Source organism: Schistosoma mansoni (genome assembly GCF_000237925.1).
Source record: "Schistosoma mansoni, WGS project CABG00000000 data, chromosome 1 unplaced supercontig 0071, strain Puerto Rico, whole genome shotgun sequence".
Classification (NCBI taxonomy): domain Eukaryota; kingdom Metazoa; phylum Platyhelminthes; class Trematoda; order Strigeidida; family Schistosomatidae; genus Schistosoma; species Schistosoma mansoni.
The window spans coordinates 509,369-529,363 of record NW_017385989.1 but is presented as its reverse complement, the minus strand read 5'-3'; the positions used below and the strand labels follow the sequence as shown (position 1 = coordinate 529,363).

General features: G+C 38.7%; 1 protein-coding gene and 1 non-coding gene across 2 annotated transcripts; one reads left to right on the top strand and one right to left on the bottom strand.

Moving 5' to 3' along the window:
* Nucleotides 1–6,473: 6,473 nt before the first annotated feature.
* On the top strand, nucleotides 6,474–6,540 carry Smp_tRNA_01802_Gln_TTG.1.1. The gene has a single exon. It is a non-coding gene (tRNA).
* Nucleotides 6,541–10,129: 3,589 nt separating this feature from the next.
* Nucleotides 10,130–19,743, bottom strand: Smp_193410 (mitochondrial uncoupling protein, putative; the record flags this gene model as incomplete). Its single annotated transcript, XM_018791812.1, has 5 exons — nucleotides 10,130–10,441; nucleotides 18,145–18,308; nucleotides 18,344–18,451; nucleotides 19,443–19,604; nucleotides 19,638–19,743. 5 exons carry the CDS (start codon nucleotides 19,741–19,743, stop codon nucleotides 10,130–10,132), a joined length of 852 nt encoding a protein of 283 aa, XP_018645037.1.
* Between the last annotated feature and the right edge of the window lie 252 nt (nucleotides 19,744–19,995).

The following is a 19,995-nucleotide window of genomic DNA, read 5'->3' as shown; positions in this document are numbered from 1 at the left end:
TACTTACGTACATCAGTTCGAGTTGACATATCACATTAGCACAGAGATACAGTTGTCGATTCAAATACCATAGTGGTAGAAGTAGTAAGAGTATAACCAGTAATCCGAAAGATTAGGGTTTGAAGATGTTATTCAAGGAATAATCTACATTTTAGAAGTTTGAATATGATGAATCGTTCAATTACTTACAAGCAGTTAAACACAGGATAAGCATTTAATCAATCACAACACTTTTATTCGAACATTTCTATTTTGATCATCCTTATGGTAAGCCAATATGTATACATGCTAGATGTGAGGAAATTCATTTTTATTACACAATGACACATTTCAAGTGGAATAAAGATTTTTGAAAGATTACATACTGTTAGCACCAAATAATGAGAATTTAATAGGGGGGATCGAATTGGTCTTATTTTACCTAAATCATTATCATTACATAGCCCTCCTATACAATACACATGAACACATACAGATGAAGACAGCAAATGTAGCAGCGGCCTCTGCATTAATAGGCCTCAACATATACAAAGGAAAAAGCAACATCCTCAAATGCAACACGGAGGACACCAAGCCCATCACACTTGATGGCGAAACTCTGGAAGAGGTGGGATCCTTCACGTACATGGGAAGCATCATTGATAAACAAGGAGGATCGGATGCAGATGTAAAGGCATGGATTGGCAAAGCAAGGACAGCATTTCTACAATTGAAGACCATATGAAACTCAAAACAACTCTCAACTAATTTCAAACTCAAAATCTTCAATATGAACATCAAGACAGTCCTACTGTATGGAGTTGAAACATGGAGAACTACTACGGCCATCATCAGGAAGGAACAAGTATTTATAAACAGTTGTCTACGCAAAATACTCAACATTCACAGACCGGATACTATCAGCAACAGCGTTTTATGGGAGAGGACAAACCAGGTTCCAGCTGAAGAGGGAATTAAGAAAAGACGTTTGAAGTGGATACGAAATACATTAAGGAAATCATCAAACTGCATTACGAGGCAATCCTTAACTTGGAATCCTGAAGGGAAGCGGAAAAGAGGAAGGCCAAAGAGCACATTACGCTGGTAAATAGAAGCAGATATGAAAAGGATGAATGTTAACTGGAAAGAACTAGAAAGGATTGCCCAGGACAGGGTTGGATGGAGAATGCTGGTGGGCGGCCTATGCTCCTCCACGAGGAGTAACAGGTGTAAGTAAGTAAGTATTATCATTACATTGTAAAACATTTGAATGAATAAATAAATATCCAAGACATCATAACTGTACTTATCACGGTGTTTTTAATAAGTTGGGATTTTTATGATCTCTTCCACCAAGTAGTAATAATCTTTCTCTTTAACCTAATTCAGGTTAATACACACTAAAACCATGTTGTATTCTTCCTCTTGAAAAACCTACGTCAGTATTTATAACAAATTGTTGGAGGGCCCGATTTTCCTTTGCTTTTTTCTAATGTTACCTGGATAGTTGACGTTGGTAGGCTTAGGTATCTTAAAGGGGCTGGCACTATGTCAAGCCCACATAGGTTATTCTAGCTATTAGACAAACCAATTTAACCATACTACTCAAACTACATTTTGACCTTGTCGATTATTCATTTATCAACCTTGACTATTTTTATGTAAGCTTATGTGTGCATTTCTTATCTTACTCATCAAACATCTATAACTTATTCTTGTCAGACTGTAAATACCGAATAACGCTTTGTTAAATCGAGTTGGCTCACTCGACTTCAGCAATGTGCATCAATTTGCTTTGCTTTCCAATCAACGATAGTACGAAATATACGTACTAAAAATTCCATCCTCGTATTTGACTTATTTAATTCTGTTATTCACCAACGCAGTTAAAGTCGATGATAATATACGAAGATTGGCGACATGTATAATTCGATAATGATAATCACACAATTTATCCGCAGTCAGATCTCCGAGCCACTGATATCTGTACAAAATACTGTTCGCCTTAGTTTTGTGATATCGTTGGTTAGAAATTAATAAGTGTTTAGAATTCTACTTCTATAGTATGACGCCATAATTGTAATATTGTATTCATATGTACCGTACAATAGTTGTGCTTTTCACAGTTTTCCGAATTAAATAATCAGTAGAACTGTCTAGATGCTGTTACGTTTCGTCGGGGATTATATATATAGTCAGATATCAGTAGTTGACGTGTGTAAGGTTTATTAACCTTCAGTATTATATATATCAAACTTAAATAAACAATTTTTCAAATAGAGTTGGTTCCCTTTATACATTCTGTTATGTCCTAGCAAGACATAAGTACGGGTAACTCCCAGGACCTATTACTGGACTATTATTCTATGTATATTCTTATTGTATAACTATTCAGTAACTAGATTATCTATATCTATATTCATCTTATTATAAGTTTCATTTTGACCTATTGATTATTATTATACGATTTACTGTTCCTAAATTATATTCAGTTTATTGATTATTGTATCCCACACTCCCAGCCACATTTGGCTTGATTTTGTACGAATATTATTTTCTATTTTATGCTGTGATGTGGTCTGCCTGTCTGGTATATAAACAGAGTATGCTTGAAATAAACGATTCGCATAACGGCAGCTGAAATTGGCGTTCTGGACTCAATTGAAAGGGCAAGGCAGACAAGGGACCAATAAGGACGCTAGATTACTCATACTGATCGAACGTCATTGATTGTCACAGTGTTAAGGTAGGAAAAGTCGTATCTCCATTAGTGAATAATTCACGTGATAAAAGCCGGACATAAAAATCGATAATGCATTGTCATACGTCCTTTGTTTATTTGATAAGTTACAACACATTCAAATAGAAAAATGACGATATCCATTATAGGATACGATAAGTCCAATGTATTTCATTAACTTCCTCGTTACTTATATACAAGCTGCTAGGTTTGATCATTTTGAATTATTATCAAAACTTTGAATTTGACAAAATATTCTACCAAGTGATCAATAAATTACTTTCTCTGAGTAACTATGAAGCCATCTTATACAATGGAAATGTAATATTGAGAAGATTCGGTTGTAAAGATGAGGCAAACTAATCATGATTTTTGTATTGAAGTAATGAGACCAAATATGTACTTCAGTATTTATTCAATGTATCCAAAACAGTATAGACTTCTTTACTTGAATTTTATTTTTTTATACACATAAATATTGGTACAAAGAGGCACCAGATAAATATGCGCCACACAAACCAAATGAGATTGGTGTGAGGGCTGTGATACTGTCCAGGTGCCCAGACTGAAGCAAGCGGTTTTCTTAGGGGACTACACCCTGAGCCTTTGACGTATTGGTCTGATCCATAAGGCAGTGTAGCATCGTGAAGAGATGCAGTCTCATGGTAGCCGGTGACCAACGATTGATTCATACGCCATTTGTTCCCTAAGGATACTGGAGCCCATGTGCACCATTGGTTTGGAATGAGGGTTTTCCAACTTCCTTAGGTGGACTCGCCGTATCCACCAACCCGGTTAAAGCTCCGGACATTCGCTTTTCGTCCTCTCAATTTAGTAACCAACATTAATGCTATGAGAAGGCAGTGAGTAGGACTTCCCTGACAGAGGCTATATACACATGATCATATGAGAGCATTTCGAGAGGGAGAGCGGACTCTCTCCTCTCTCGGCTGTACCAGGGCATTCGGGGGCTCATTACTTGAAGGTGAAGCTATTTGATGAAAGATGAAGAAATTTAACAGGGAACTACAAACAATCTTTGCACTTAACCTCTTCTCATGTTGATAATTTAAAGTTGACTATCACTTGTAGTATCGGTTGACATGTTGAGCCCATATGCTTTATTCTAACTTCAGGACAAGTCAATTCACCTTGTTAATTATTCACTTATTAACTCTGACCATTTTTATATCAGCGTGGGTGTGTGTACACTTCTTATTCTATTTATCACATGTCTGTCATTTATTCTTGTCTGACTATAAATATTGATTAACTCTTGATTCAAGTGAGTTGGCTTACCCGCCATCTCCAATGACCATTATTTTTGCTTCACTTTCTCTTGAGTTGGCTTACTCGCCATCTCCAATGCATGCCGTTTTTTATTTCGCTCGCTGATATTTACTCATGTACTTATAACTTTCTGGCCTGCGTCATTTAACAATAAAACAGTAGTTGCCGCTTCTCTTTGCCGTCTGATTTTATGCACCGTTAAGACTGGTATTATAACGGTTATCAGGGTGAACGATTAACGAAGCACGGCACTAAACACTATTAATGAACTATTTCATTGTCGCCTTCACTATGTCACGCAACCACTATTTATGACGATATTTTGCATGTATATTTGCTTTTGGTTTTCTCACTTTGTAAAAGTACCTCCGTAGAGAAAAGGCAGTGATTAGGACTTTCTTAACAAAAAACTACAAACATATGAACGTATGAGAACATTTCAAAAGAAAGATCGAACTCTTCTCATCCGTCCGACAATGATAGTTTTTCTTGACTTCAAAGCATCATTTGACTCTGTAGACCAAGAGGTTCTGTGGCAGTCTGTCATTGTAAGGGGTGCCGCAGAAGTACATAAACCTTGTGAAGGCTCTTTACTCGAACACTACCAGTCGAGTGAGAGCTTATGGCGAACTGTCATCTGATTTTACAACCTCAAGTGGTGTCCGACAAGGTTGTCCACTAACCCCATTTTTGTTTAAATTCATTATAGACCTACTGCTGGAAATAACACTCTCTTCGACTGAATTTTCAGTAATTGATCTCCTACCAGGGGGTCCACTTATCTTCTTAGAATACGTAGATGACATAGTCCTGTTTCGTGAAGACGCTTATAAAATGCAGTCTTTTCATAGCACTGAGCGATAACGCCAGAACGTTCGGGATGCGTTTCTCCCCCTCTAAATTCAAGTTACTGCTTCAGGACTGACCTACTTCAACATCTGAACTAAGGATAGGGAGTGAAGTAGTCGAACGCGTCGACGACTTCACTCGTCTTGGAAGTCTGATCAGCCCTAATGGGTTGGTGTCTGATGAAATCTCAGCACGTTTTGCTTTTGCCAACTTACGTCACCTATGGCGAAGATGAGATATCCGTCTATCAATAAAAGGATGAGTATACTGAGCAGCAGTTCGCTCTATTCTAGTTTACGGCTTCAAAGCGTGGCCATTAAGAGTAGAAGATACTAGTAAGTTACTAGTATTTGATGACATATCTTAGAAATATTGATCGCATCTGCTGGGGTCACCAGATATGTAATAGTGAGGTTAGACACAGGGTATTAGAGAATGATAGTAAATCAGTTGATGAGGTTGTAAATCTACATCGACTGAGATGGTTGGGTCACGTGTTGTTACGTATATGCCTGAATACAGATTACCACGATGCGCAATACTGACTAGTGTTAGGGATGGTTGGAAGAAAATTAGGGACGGCCAAACCAAAACGTGGCATCAGTCTTTGAAGTCTTCAACTTCCAGTCTGAGCCATGTTGGTAGATGAAGACTATTTGGTTGGGGTCCGCGTGACTATCGTAACCAATGGTTGGAGACTCCAGGTGACATGGCTTAGAATCGATCACAATGGCGTAGGTGTATACACTCTTTATCTTCCCTTAAACCTTGAGATTAAAATTGCTTCATATTTGTATTCCTTCCTCTACTATATCGTTATATATAATGTTTCTTTTATATATTACCATCACTAAATTAACTACTATGAATTTGGTGTTCATCTTGTTGTACTAACGAGGTATGGCAACTTGGACCGATGCATAAATGTGCCTGGTCTTACGTTGTAGCTGACTGACTTCTCATCCTCGGCTGTACCACAGAATTCAGAGGCAAAACATAATAATGATAATAATAATAATAATAACAGTAACGTTAATTTTATTGTAAAAGAAGTGATCAAATAGGTATTGTACATTAATTATAATAATAATCATAATTAAAACAAATTTCCTTTACAACTAAGTTTAAATTTAAATGAAAGACAATTTAAAATTAAACTTCACACTGTTAAAGAGAAAATAAGAAAGATTTCTGAATAAATAAGAATAAAAAAAAGTGTTTGTTCAATTCTGTTTTTTAAGAGTGTCTCCCCCCCCCCCTATTAAATCTACTCCTACTACTACCACTACCATTAATATCACTATGAAGCAATAACAGAGACAACAATCAGAAATAAACTACTATACTAAAAGCCATCAACTCCAGCTAGACATCGAATTTTTTCATAAGTTACCCAAAATGTTAAAGACCAAGGTGCCTGTAAGTAAATTAAATTAGAAAATAAAGAAAATTATGAATTAAAATTGTGACAAGAAACGGAATTAAAACAATGTACAATATAATTTCATTTAGTATTGTTTGTTTGAATCTTCCCATCGATGTGTTAGGACTGCAACTGTGCGTATTGCCTCGATATAGCCTTAATTCACAAGCATTGTAAGCAAAGATTAGGACTCAGTGGCCGAGTGGATAACGCGATGGCGTTTGAAGCGAAAGGTACTGGGTTCGAGCCCCAGAGTGAACATCAACTCTGAGATGCAGGTACATCCAGCTGGCGAGTGTGAAGTAGGACGAAACGCGCGTCAAACTGGATTCCACTGCTAGCCACTATCCATCTTTGCTTACAATGTACAACATACCTATATATAAAAATGACTTTAATAAGGGTAAAACTATATTGTAGCAATGGCCTTCGGGGGAACATTTAAGATTGTGACTATAAATGTTTGCGCGAAATTTAAAACGAGGTAAACGATAGCATGTGTAGCGAACGAAGACTAAGGTGGAGAAAACCAGTTAATTGTTTAAAGCAAAATCACACAGTGGCTTAGTAAGATATGAAAATCATACATTCAATACACCATTAGCACATTTTCTTTAAGTTGTTCTTTGTACACTTCATTATTCCTTTAATTCTGTTGCTATTACAATTGCTCTTAGATTTCCTTCCTGTTCTCTTCATCGCGATTTTCTCTTGCCAGGGGCTCCACTTCCGACTGCTGTTACATACTACTTATGTTTGCCAGAATAAGTAGCATGCACCCCATCTATCTTATAATTAGTATCTATAGTGCTTAAAATTGGTAAGAATAACTTGCATGCAACCACACAGTGGATTTGGCATGGTGCAGAAGCTAAATTAACAGAAATACATGTTTATATGCAGATTTTATCTAATTTTCTCAAGACCTTATGTATTGAAAACAGTCATTTTTCGACTTTCGTGTTGAAAGTCTGAACTCCATCCTATCATCTATTACAGTTTTTACAGTTTAGCACTATTACTATTAAGGATCTTGATCATACAAAATAAAAAGTGCATTTTAAAGCCGAGTGTACACAAGTATGAGTATGGTTGCACAGTTGCACAGATATATTTCCATTAGAGCAACCAAAATGTTTTGAATAAGTTGTATCTTCTTATTAATTCAACCGGTAGCACTTATAGGGCTGCTGCTGGTCCCAAGACCGGGTAAAGGACGGTTGGGAATGGGGTCAGCAACCACATCCCGTAGATAACAACCTTGCTAAAATACGCTAACCATAATAAATAATTTAAACCAATTAAGCTCTGCAATCCAAATTGAACGATCTCCTTTCAGAACAATTATCATCCTTAATAGTGAAAGTCCAGATTCTTCGGAATCCATGAGGCCTATTCCCTTCTAACAACCACACCAACAATTAATATAGGTACACGGAATGTTCAGACAATGTGGGAAGACCGTGAGGACCAGTCAAATAGCAACGGAAGTGAAGAGATACAACTTGACGGTGCTCGGAATCAGTGAAACCCATTGGACACAAGCTGGACAACAAAGAATAGATACGAGAGAGATGCTTCTGTACTCCAGTTATGAAGAAGAAAATGCTATACACACTCAGAGAGTTGCTCGGATGCTGTCCAGAGAAGCACGAAATGCATTAATAGGATGGGAATCTCATAGACTCAGGATCATCAAAGTATTATTCAAACAAAGAAGAAAGGAATCACAATGAATGTTATCCAACGTTATGTGCCGACCAATGATGGCAATGACGACGATAAAAATGAGTTCTATGAGAGGATACAATCAATCATAACGAAGTGCTCAGGAAAAGACCTGACCATCCTGATAGGAGACTTAAACGCAAATGACGGGATGAACAACACCGGTTATGAAAATATCATGGGACTAAAAGAAAGAAACGAAAATGTGGAGAGATATGCAAATCTGTCTGCATTCAACAAATTGGCTATAAGTGACACAATATTCCCCCGCAAACACATACACAAAGCTACATAGGTCTATCTCATCTGATCACATTACACAGAACCAGATCGACCATATTTGCATCAGTAGAAAATTCACAAGGTCAACCGAACACATGTGAACCAGGAGAGGAGCTAACAGCTTCAGATCACCATCTACCTGGTTGTGGCCAACATGAAACTGAATCTAAAGAAACACTGGACAAACGGAGAAACATCATTACAAAGGTTCAATACAGCCTTCCTCCGAGATACTGACAAACTCAACGAATTCAAGATAAATCCTAACAACAGGTTCCAAGCCTTACAGGATCTACTCAAAGAAGAATCTATGATGGAGGACAACTATAAAGGGATCAAAGAAGCACTAACTTCAACGTGTCAGGGAGTTCTAAACCGCAAAAAGTATTATCATAAGCAATAGAACTCTATGGGAACTCTGGACAACATTGGAGAAAGAAAGAACAAGAATACAGAAACTAACAACAGTCGAACACGAGCAGAGAAAGTTAAGGCACAAGCAGACTACGCAGACGCAAACAAGAAAGTGAAGAAGAGCATTAGAACAAACAAGCAGAAATACATGGAAGAACTAGCAAGGACTGAGGAAAAAGCTGCAAGAGAAGGGAATGTGAAACAATCATATGATACAACGAAGAAACTGGCAGGTAAATATAGTAAACCAGAGAGACCAGTCAAGGACATAGAAGGAAAGATAATCACTGAGATTCAAGAACAGAGGAAAAGATAGGCAGAATACTTCGAGGAACTGCTGCATATACCAGCCCCATTGAATCCATCGGACATCGAAGCAGCACACACTGACCTTCCTATAGATTTCACTCCACCAACGATCATAGAAATCAAGATGGCCATCAGACGAATCAAGAGTGGGAAAGAAGCAGGACACTATGGTGCACCTAAGAAGTCCCTGAGAAAATCTTCGACATTATCTGGAACTCATACGATGGACTACAGTGAAAAGTCGTGCATTGAGGACAGCTGACAGATGCATTTCCAGTAAGGACTGGAGTTACACAAGGCTGCCTACTCTCCCCCTTCCTCTTTCTTCTGGTGATTGACTGGATTATGAAAACCTCGACATCTGACGAGAGCACGGAATACAATGGACAGCTCGGAATCAATTAGACGATTTGGACTTCACAGGTGACCTAGCACTTCTATCCCCTACACACGAACAAATACAGACGAAAACAACAAATGCAGCAGTAGCCTCTGCAACAATAGGCCTCAACATACACAAAGGAAAAAGCAACATCCTCAAATACAACACAGAGAACGCCAACCAAACCAATCACACTTGATGGCGAAACTCTGGAAGAGGTGGAATCTTTCACGTACCTGACTGGTCAGCATCATTGATAAACAAGGGGGATCGGATGCAGACGGAAAGTCAAGAATTGACAAAGCATCCCTACAGTTGAAGAACATATGGAACTTAGAACAACTGTCAACCAATAATCAAAGTCAAAATCTTCAATACGAACGTCAAGACAGTCCTATTGTAGGAGAGAACAAACCAAGTTCCAACTGAGGAGGAAATTAGGAAAAAACGTTGGAGGTAGATAGGACACACATTGAGGAAATCACCAAACTGCATTACGAAGTAAGCCCTCATTTGGAATCCGGAAGGGAAGCGGAAAAGAGGAAGGCCAAAGGACACATTACGCCGGGAAATAGAAGCAGATATGAAAAGGATGAATGTTAACTGGAAAGAACTAGAAAGGATTGCCCAGGACAGGGTTGGATGGAGAATGCTGGTGAGCGGCCTATGCTCTTCCATGAGGGGAACAGGTGTAAGTGTATCTTCTTATTATATTATTTGTATTTATCAGCCATTAAATGAAACATTGAGTAACCGTTAAAATTACTTTAACCATCAGAAAAATTTCGATAAAAATAAAACGTCTTACCATACGAGCCCATATCAAAAAGAAACCTTTGTACAAAGCTGAGAATCCCTCATTTCTAACAGTTTTACGAAAACAATCAATCACTCCGGCATATAAAAGACCACTTCCATTTATTGACAACGATACTGTTGTACGTTGATTCATCATTCGTGTTTTTATCATATCAGCTGGTGTCCCAAGTACTGCCGCGACAAAACCAGACGTAATTGATGCACACATATGAAGTAGCGTACCATCCTACATACAAAACAAAAACAATTAAACACGTCACTCTATTTATACTGGTCTCTTCCAACTTTGAACTGATATAAAATAATTTGAAATACAAAGCTGCTCAGTTTAGAGTTTTCAGTAAAATTGAATTCAAGATTATTAATAATTAGATATATATCAAAAATGTTAATATTTGTAGAGAAGGATGGTGACTATCATTGGAATCCAGGACACGCATTTCATCTTATTTGGAAATCGTTAGCAGTATCAAGACAATCCGCACACAATGCATATATGCCAATAAGAAACTGATCAATTGCAGTCCTAGACATCAATGGGAGGATTCAAACGACCAACACGGAAGTGTTAATATTTGTGTTGTAAATACTTTATAACTTAATGCATTTTACACTACTTACAGTGTTTTAATACCACCAATTAATTTGGATATTATCAGGAGTTTTGTGGAGATTTCAGTATTTTTCATAGTTGAATACATGAGTCAATTGAAGCTAGACCACCATGGAAAACCTGGAAGACTGTTAGGTCCTGGGTTCGAATCTCGCGAGGCGAGGTCGTGGATGCGCACCGCTGAGGAGTCCCACAATAGGACGAAACGGCCGTCCAGTGCTTCCAGGTTTTCCATGGTGGTCTATCTTCAATCGACTCATGTAATTTGGATATTTCCTGGTGTAGGAGTGGTCTGGAAGAAAGCTAGAGGTGGGAAAACTCAAGTATATCATCAACTAATGAGATCGCTGACTAATGGATTAAGCCAAGTTGGTTGGTGTAGGCTATCTGGTTGAGATTCATGTGAGTATTAAGACCAATGATTAATGTTGGGTTACATGGAAATAAAATCAGTCACGAAGGCGTAGATGCATTCACCTTCGGCTTTCCCTTAGGTTCTGAGTTTTATACCTCATTATTCCACAACTTTATTCTCTCTGCTTAAATCATCTATATGTCTAACAATTTTTACTAACGCTTGAATTACTATTTCTATTAGTCTTGTACCTATCTTGATCATTTTATCACGTCGGGTTGATATTACTTACTTACTTACTTACGCCTGTTACCTCTCGTGGAGGAGCATAGGCCGCCCACCAGCATTCTCCATCCAACCCTGTCCCAACCAATCCTTTCCTGTTCGTTCCAGTTAACATTTATCCCTTTCATATCTGCTTCTATTTACCAGCGTAATGTGTCCTTTGGCCTTCCTCTTTTCCGCTTCCCTTCACCATTCCAAGTTACGGATTGCCTCGCGACGCAGTTTGGTGATTTCTTCAATGTATGTCCGATCCACTTCCAACGTCTTTTCCTAATTTTTTCCTCAGATGGAAACTGGTTTGTCCTCTCTCATAAAACGCTGTTGCTGATAGTATCCATCCAGTGAATGTTGAGTATTCTGCGTAAACAACTGTTTATAAATACTTGTACCCTCTTGATGATGGATTTAGTAGTTCTCCACGTCTCAGCTCCGTACAGTAGGACTGTCTTGACGTTCGTATTGAAGATTCTCACTTTGAAATTAGTTGACAGTTGTTTTGAGTTCCGTATGTTCTTCAATCGTAGAAATGCGGTCCTTGATTTGCCAGTCGTGTTGATATGGTGTCAAATTAAACCATGTGCCACGATTTACGATTATTAAGACTGACTGAGTGCATGTGTTGAAACATGAAGGTTCTTCTTTGTATTATAAAAGAATGCAAAAGGGTCCATCGTTGATGAACCACAAATTAAAGTACAATATCTATTAAACTGTCTAACAAATGAAAACTTCAAAGATATTTTCCTAAACAAATAAAAAAGACATAAATGGATCTTAAACACAACTCACTTCTAATTGAAAACGCACGGCAAACCAACGCTTTGATGTATCGTAAGTGGTAAGTTCACCCATATTTACAAGAGCTGCACGTTGCACATTAGGTAATCCTCCACGCCACAATCCAATAATTCCACCCTCAGAAATAAGTTGCTTAGCTGTACGTGTAAAACTTAAGCGTCTGAAAGTAGAAAAAAATGAAAATATTTGTGGTTAAATTGATTATTCATACAATAATGTAATAGAATTAACTAAATATTCCGTAAAATAACATCTGAGAAAGTAATAAAGACAGTTGCCTGATTCTGCCTTATGGGAAAAACAACAGAAGCGAAGTACACACTACATCGCACCTAACATACAGAGAAATGAATAAAAATCACAATTGATTGATCACTGGGTGGTGATCAATGTCATGTGTGTCAAGTCCATCTTAGTGCAGATCGAACGCTATCCAGTAACTTGCAATGTGGTCACTAGTCTAGGTGGCTCGACATTGCGTGCACTATATTGAGATAAGATGGTGGTTGGAGGTGGACAACGCGAAAGCCTGGACCCACCTAGAGCCGCCTGGACTAGTGGCCACAATGCATGTTGAGCGCTAGCGTTCGATCAGCACTAAGAAGGACTTGGCACGCATGACATTGATCACCACCCAGTGATCAATCAATTGTGGTTACATCTCGGTCCTACAGGAGGTCGGTCGCGACCCGAGTAGCTCAGTGGTAACGTCTCTGACTGTGAAGCCGAGTGACACGGAATCGAGTCCGTCAGGGAGCACCAGTTCCCTCAAGATTACAGGTACACTTTGCTGACGAGTGCCAAGTACCACGAAACCCGGGTCTAGGGTTTCCTGTTGACCACCTCCAAATACCAACTTAATGAATAAAAATACTTAATGACTGATTTTTTTTGAAAGAATAGCTATACGCACAACCTCATTAAAAAAATGTTGATAAGCCCATCAACAAACACGCAATCAAATGTGGAAACCAACAAACAGCTTGTCCTATAGTATACGGAGGACATATCCGAAGCTATAATAATATAGTTGAAGTCATTATGAATAGGTATTACTTACAACCCAGAAAATAATTTCTATCAATTTTATATAAACTAAACGATGAAGTGACACAAGTATACATCTACAAAATAAGCTGCTCTAACTGCGAAAGATATCATGTAGGACAAAGAAGCCATCCTCTCTATTTTCGTCAACATAAACGTTTATCAGCTAACAAACGCCACGACTTTTCTTCGCTTGTATCAATACGCGTAGATAAGTTTGGATGTATGTCCGACTAAAAATATGATGAAATCTTGGATAAAAGCAACACGAAGACCAGGCAATTTCGAAAAGCTTTGCACTTAATTTAATAAGCAATTAACAAACTCATTAAAGCCCATTTAATCTATCAACTATTCAGAAAGATAAATAACTATAAGATAAGTAAACCAGTCGACGAGAAAAACAAAAAAAGGTGTAGACAACTATAAAACAAGTTTCTTTTTCATATAAATATTCATGTATACTAGAGTAAAGCCTGATGACAATCTAATTGAAAACAATTGTTCGCTTACATATGTTGTTACAATTCAATTTCATCTGCAATTAGTATTGATGATGTTGTCTAAAAATACAATTAAAGTTTTATAATTCCATTGACCAGTATACACTGACCTGCCTATAGATGTCACTCCACCAACAATTGAAGAAGTCAAGATGGCCATCAGACAAATCAAGAACAGGAAAGCGGCAGGACCTGACAATATACCAGCAGAAGCACTGAAGTCAGACATTGAAGTAACAGCAAACATGCTTCACCTTCTATTCAAGAAGATTTGGGAGGAAGAACAAGTACCAACGGACTGGAAAGAAGGATACCTCATCAAGATACCAAAGAAAGGAGATCTGAGCAAATGTGAGAATTACAGAGGCATCCGTTTGCTATCAGTACCAGGAAAAGTTTTCAACAGAGTGCTGCTGAACCGAATGAAAGACGCAGTAGACGCCCAACTTCGAGATCAACAGGCTGAATTCCGTAGGGATCGGTTGTGCACAGATCAAATGGCGACACTACGGATCATCGTAGAACAGTCAGTTGAGTGGAACTCATCACTATACGTCAACTTCATTTGACTATGAGAAGGCGTTTGACAGCGTGGACAGGAGAACATTATGGAAACTTCTTCGACACTATGAAGTTCCTGAAAAGATTGTCAACACTATCCAAAACTCATACGATGGACTACAGTGCAAAGTCGTGCATTGAGGACAGCTGACAGATGCACTTCCAGCAAGGACCGGAGTCACACAAGGTTGTCTACTTCCCCCCCTTCCTCCTTCTTCTGGTGGTTGACTGGATTATGAAGACTTAGACATCTGAGGGGAAGCACGGAATACAATGGACTTCTCAGAACCAATTGGACGGTTTGGACTTGGCAGATGACCTAGCTCTCTTATCACATACACACCAACAAATACAGACAAAGACAGCAAATGTAGCAACAACCTCTGCATCAATAGGCATTAACATATGCAAAGGAAGAAGCAAAATTCTCAAATACAACACGGAGAACACCAACACAGTCACACTTGATGGCGAGACTCTTGAAGAGGTGGAAACATTCACGTACCTGGGAAGCATCATTGATAAACAAGGAAGATCGGATGTCACCTGCTACGATTACCATATTAAGCATTTTGAAAACGTTCGGAAGGCTTTCTGTAGAATTCATCTTTCACTTCATCTGGGCTCCAGTCAGTGGGAGCGTAGGCAGGAACGACAAAAAAAACAACGAAGTTTGTCACTATCCTTCCGAGTTTTTACGGAGCCGTTTAGCCGAACAACACATAGGTGACTGTTAACAGGGACCCATTTTAATAGTGCTTGTTCTGCTTTCGTACTTAGTTCTGTGTCTAAACCGGTCAGTCAACAAGAACTAGCCATCGGGTCGCCAGATAAACGGAGGGTGTCTCTCGTCGGCTCTTCGCCTCTGCGAGGTGAGGTCAAGTTAATGACAACATTAGGATCCAGCATGCCTGTTTCGGAGACAGCATACATCAATGGTACGATATTCCAGGGTTTCAGCCAAGGAGACCTACCTGCTAGCCAATTTGACATAGCGTGCGTACGTTGAAGGCTCCAATGTGTAGTTTGGAGCAAGATTTCAGTAAATCTGGGACAGTTTTTTGCGCACTAGAATCGTTCGTCATGGTGACACTTGAGGAAGAAGCCGAAAGAGGAAGTTTAGTGTTGAAATTCGATGTAAGAGGAATAATAGGAATTGAAGAGGGAGATTGATTATGAATACAGTGATCTTGAGTGCTGTTAGCAGTATGAGGGAGGCTATTACTTCCCGATTGCCCACACCGTGGAAGGGTTCTTCTGGAGGTACCTGAAAAGGAAATTGGGTTATGGTTGGTCTTAGTGACCTGAGAGCGTGACCGCAGTGCCCAAATGACAACTGCTTGAGGTCGGTCACACACGATCTTTTTGTGAGTAGTTTTTATGTTAGCTTCGTACTTGTCGGGACCTTACCGCCAGAGACGAAAATCTGTGGGATGAGGCGAGGTGTGTATTTGTGCATATGTAAACCCATATAAATGCACCCATATACAAATTTGCGTGATGGGTCATAATAATACATTTTCATTGTAAAAAAAAGTTGTTCATAGCCCAAATCAAACTAATTGAGATGCAACAGATTGACTGCCGAATGGTGATCAATGTCATGTTTTTCAAGTCCTTCAGTGCTGACCACAATTCCATTTATCAGGTTGTAATGTGGTCACTAGTTTAGGTTTGATTTGTGTGAGGGCTGTGATACGGCTCAGGTGCCCAAACTGAAGCAGGTGGTTTTATTAAGGGGCCACACCCGGAGCCTTCGACCTAAAGATCTGACCCACAAGGCAGTGGAGCATAGTGAGGAGATGCAGTCACATGGTAGCCGGTGACCAACGATTGATTCATACGCCATTTGTTCCCTCAGGATACTGGAGCCCATGTGCACCGTTGGTTTGGAATCAGGGTTTTTCAACTCCCCTGCGTAGACTTTCCGTGTCCACCAACCCGGTTAAAGCGCCAGACATTCACTTTTCGTCCTCTCAATTTCGTAAAGAACAGTAATGTCACTGTGAGAAGGCAGTGAGTAGGACTTCCCTGGCAGAGGCTATATACTCGTGGCCATGTGAGCATTTGGAGAAGGAGAGCGGACTCTCCCCACTCTCGGCTAAAGAGCCTTCACAAGGTAACGGCGCATATGTATCTGGTGCTTCCTTGTACCATTATTTATGTTTAAACAAAATAAAAAATAACTAGTTTAAGTAACCCCAAATCGAGTGTAATCTTGTGATGTTAGGTAGTTGGAGAGAGATACACGGGTAGGAAACCATGCATTGTCTAGTTTTCGTGCTAATTCGCACTCATCGGCAAGGCATACCTACAATCTTGAGGGGATTGATGCTTCCTATGAAATTCAAACCCGCATCACCTAGTTTTTCAGTTTTGGGATGGTTAGAGCTAAAGGACTAGACTGATATATTGGGTCAACGGGAAGTCGGCCAGATGGTAAGTGCATGTGATTAGCCAAGAAACAGTTTTCATTTCCAATGGATGAGACATACATGGTTTAGTCAATAAACTCCTATTCACAATGTCAGTCACTCGAATAGCATGCTTGGGCTCGTGCATAAGAAAATTGCGTATCAGTATCAGTACTCCCACATCACACATCACAACACATACAAGCATTACATTACTCACTATTCAATTACTTGTAAATATCTTAGACCAAAAGGTTAGTTATGACCTGAATAGCTTGATGGTAACATTGAAGATAATAAATATAATACGAAAATATGACAGCAAACGTTTGCCTTAGAACACTGAAATCAAACAATTTAGTAATAAAGGGAAGATTCTAGTCGTCTAATTCTAATATGCTTAACCTTATGAAAGCCATCGCAATTCGCAATGAACCCGTGAGACTTACTTACTGATGACCAGTAGGCAATTCAGTAGGCTTAGAAGGCTTGTGATTATTCAGATGTCCTTCTGACATCCATCTGCGTTCTGTTTGCAGCCGGACCTGAATGAAACAATAAAATTACTACTTTTAAATATCTGCTTCATTTTATTAAAATTACAATTTCCGATAAATGATGAATTTCAAATATTTCTTAACAAAGATGTACCAATCTAAATTTAAACAAATTATAATAATGCGTCAATGTAAAGTACTATAAACGACCGAAACAAGGTTTTCGACAATGAAAGTGTTCACTTGTGCAACCAACAAAACCTGTCCCACACGTGTTAGCGGGATATAGATTGGATTAAAGCATGTTCGGTGCAGGATTGTGTTAGAGCACACTAACTAGCTATTTTTTAACTAATCAGAGCTAGTAACTACTTAGAGAAGACTCTAGAATCTAATGTGAAGACAATAAATATGCCAACGTTTTTATTATTCAGATTCCTATTTGCAAACAACCTTGTTTTTTGGAATATAATTACGTCCCTGACTTGAGGAATTGTCGAGTGAAGTAGTAGTCAAGACTACTAAGTAATAAGAGTAGCTGGGTGGTAATAAGAAAAGTTAAAACAACAAGATTAGGTAAATTTATAGGTGAACATCGATCTATCTTTCCATAGACTCCGTCTGTAGCTCCTCCGGGGGCTACTGCCGGTCCCAATCCCGGATAAAGGAGGAGGGTTAGCGACCCCATCCCGTAGAAAACTAACTCGCTAAAAAAACGCTAACCAGAAAATAGACTTACACACGCATCACAAATAAAATAGGGTTCGAAGATGAGTACAAAGCAAACTAAATAAAACATCAAACGCTATGTAATCAAGAAAATGTTCGTTTAAAAAAGAACAAATTTGTGATTTACCTTAATTAGATCAATGGGACTTGCTAAGAACTGAGCAAAAGATCCAGCTATTACCCCAGTAAAAGCTGCTTGAATAACAAAGTTCGATTTATTCTCCTGAATTAGTTCAGTGCTCGTTTTTTCCATGGCAGATAGTTTCTGTTTTGGAATAACATGTGACTTATCTGTGGCAAATAGATCATGATTTAAAAATACACACCTGAGAAAGAATTCTTAGTTGATTTTACAGTGAAATGACTTGCAGGAGGCAAATGGAAAATATCTTGACGAATAATTTCATAGATTGGCATCCTGGCTCCTGTATAAACTACGAAAAAATAATATACCACGTAAAAAACGAAACAAAACCCTTGAAGATAAAAAAATAAGTATATTAAATGACTTCCAATATTGTAACAGATGAATCTCAAAAATGGTAATCAATAAGACTTTCAAGTGTAGTAGAAAGTGATTCATGAATGATTAAGCTGGTTTAGCATTCAAGAAACTGTCAAATCAGTTTCCTGGTAGGTCGTAGACAGAAAGTAAAAATAAATTCCAAGTGCTCCACATGGAGGCCAGTACTGAGTGGAGTACCACAAGATTCTGTCCTAGGTCCTTTACTTTTTATACTGTATGTAAATGATCCGCACAGGATAGATGAATCCCCAATGTTACTATACGCTGATGATGTTGCAGCTGTGTTTAAAACCATATGGGCTTTAAGATGAACATTCACCAAGTTAGATACTGTCATGTTCACTACAGTATACACAACCTTAGCGAGGACCAAGCTTGAAACTGCATTTAGGCTACAAGCTCCCGTTCAAAGGGTGACTCGGATATCCTGGAAAAAGTACAGAGACAGCTACCCGTGCAAATCCAGAACTCTAGGGTTTACCATATAAAGGGCGGTTTGGAAAGTTGAACCTCTTTACTCTGTTCTACCTCAGATCAAGAGGTGACGTTGATTTGGTGTATAGGGTACTAAGAAATGATTTTGAACCTATCATATCCCCTCTTTTCCTTCCCAGGACATCTCAGTGGACACAGCAGGCGAGTAGAAAAGCCAAGAACGAACAAAATAACCATGACATACATGTTTTCACATGGAGTTACCAATTCTCGGAACCTGTTACCAGAAGCAGAGGTATCTGAGCCTTCAATTGATTTACTCAAGTGAACACTGAACACAGGCATACTAGGAAAGAAATAACAGGTCGTATGCCTTTTGTCCTTACTACACAAATCCCAGTCTGATATATATCGTACTTATGATACTTAGCACATTGGTAACGCACTATACTTCAAACACTTACTTATATGTCTGAAGAGTGCTGGAGATAATCCTTGCCAAAGTTTAAACAGACCTTCATTTCTTATAACAGATGAACAAATTTTAATAACGCCAGGGTATGATGAGCTCTGTAGTTCTCCATAAACCTGAATGCGAGTTTTAAGTATGTCGAGTGGGTAGGTGACTAATCAATCCCAATTATCCAAAGTCAACTCACTAGTTTCTGAAAGAAAAGCTGCAGAACAACACATGCAAAACTTTAAGGTTGAAGGATAATCTTTTTTTGCTGTATCCACTAGAGATTTCAGTTGACTAGTAAACATTTAGACGAAATGTCTTGAAAACCGTTATTCAGAGATAGTACATTAGTTTATGCAACAAATCTATATCAATATGAATGTGGACATGTATGAGCTGGGAACATCCTGGAAACTACGACCCGAAGGAACCTTGAGCATCTTAACAGGCGCGTTTATTATTAACGACTGGACATCAACTTTACTTGACGTAGTGGATTAGGATATATCACATGAATCTCCCATTTATCTTGGCAACGGAACTGGTGAACTGTTTGT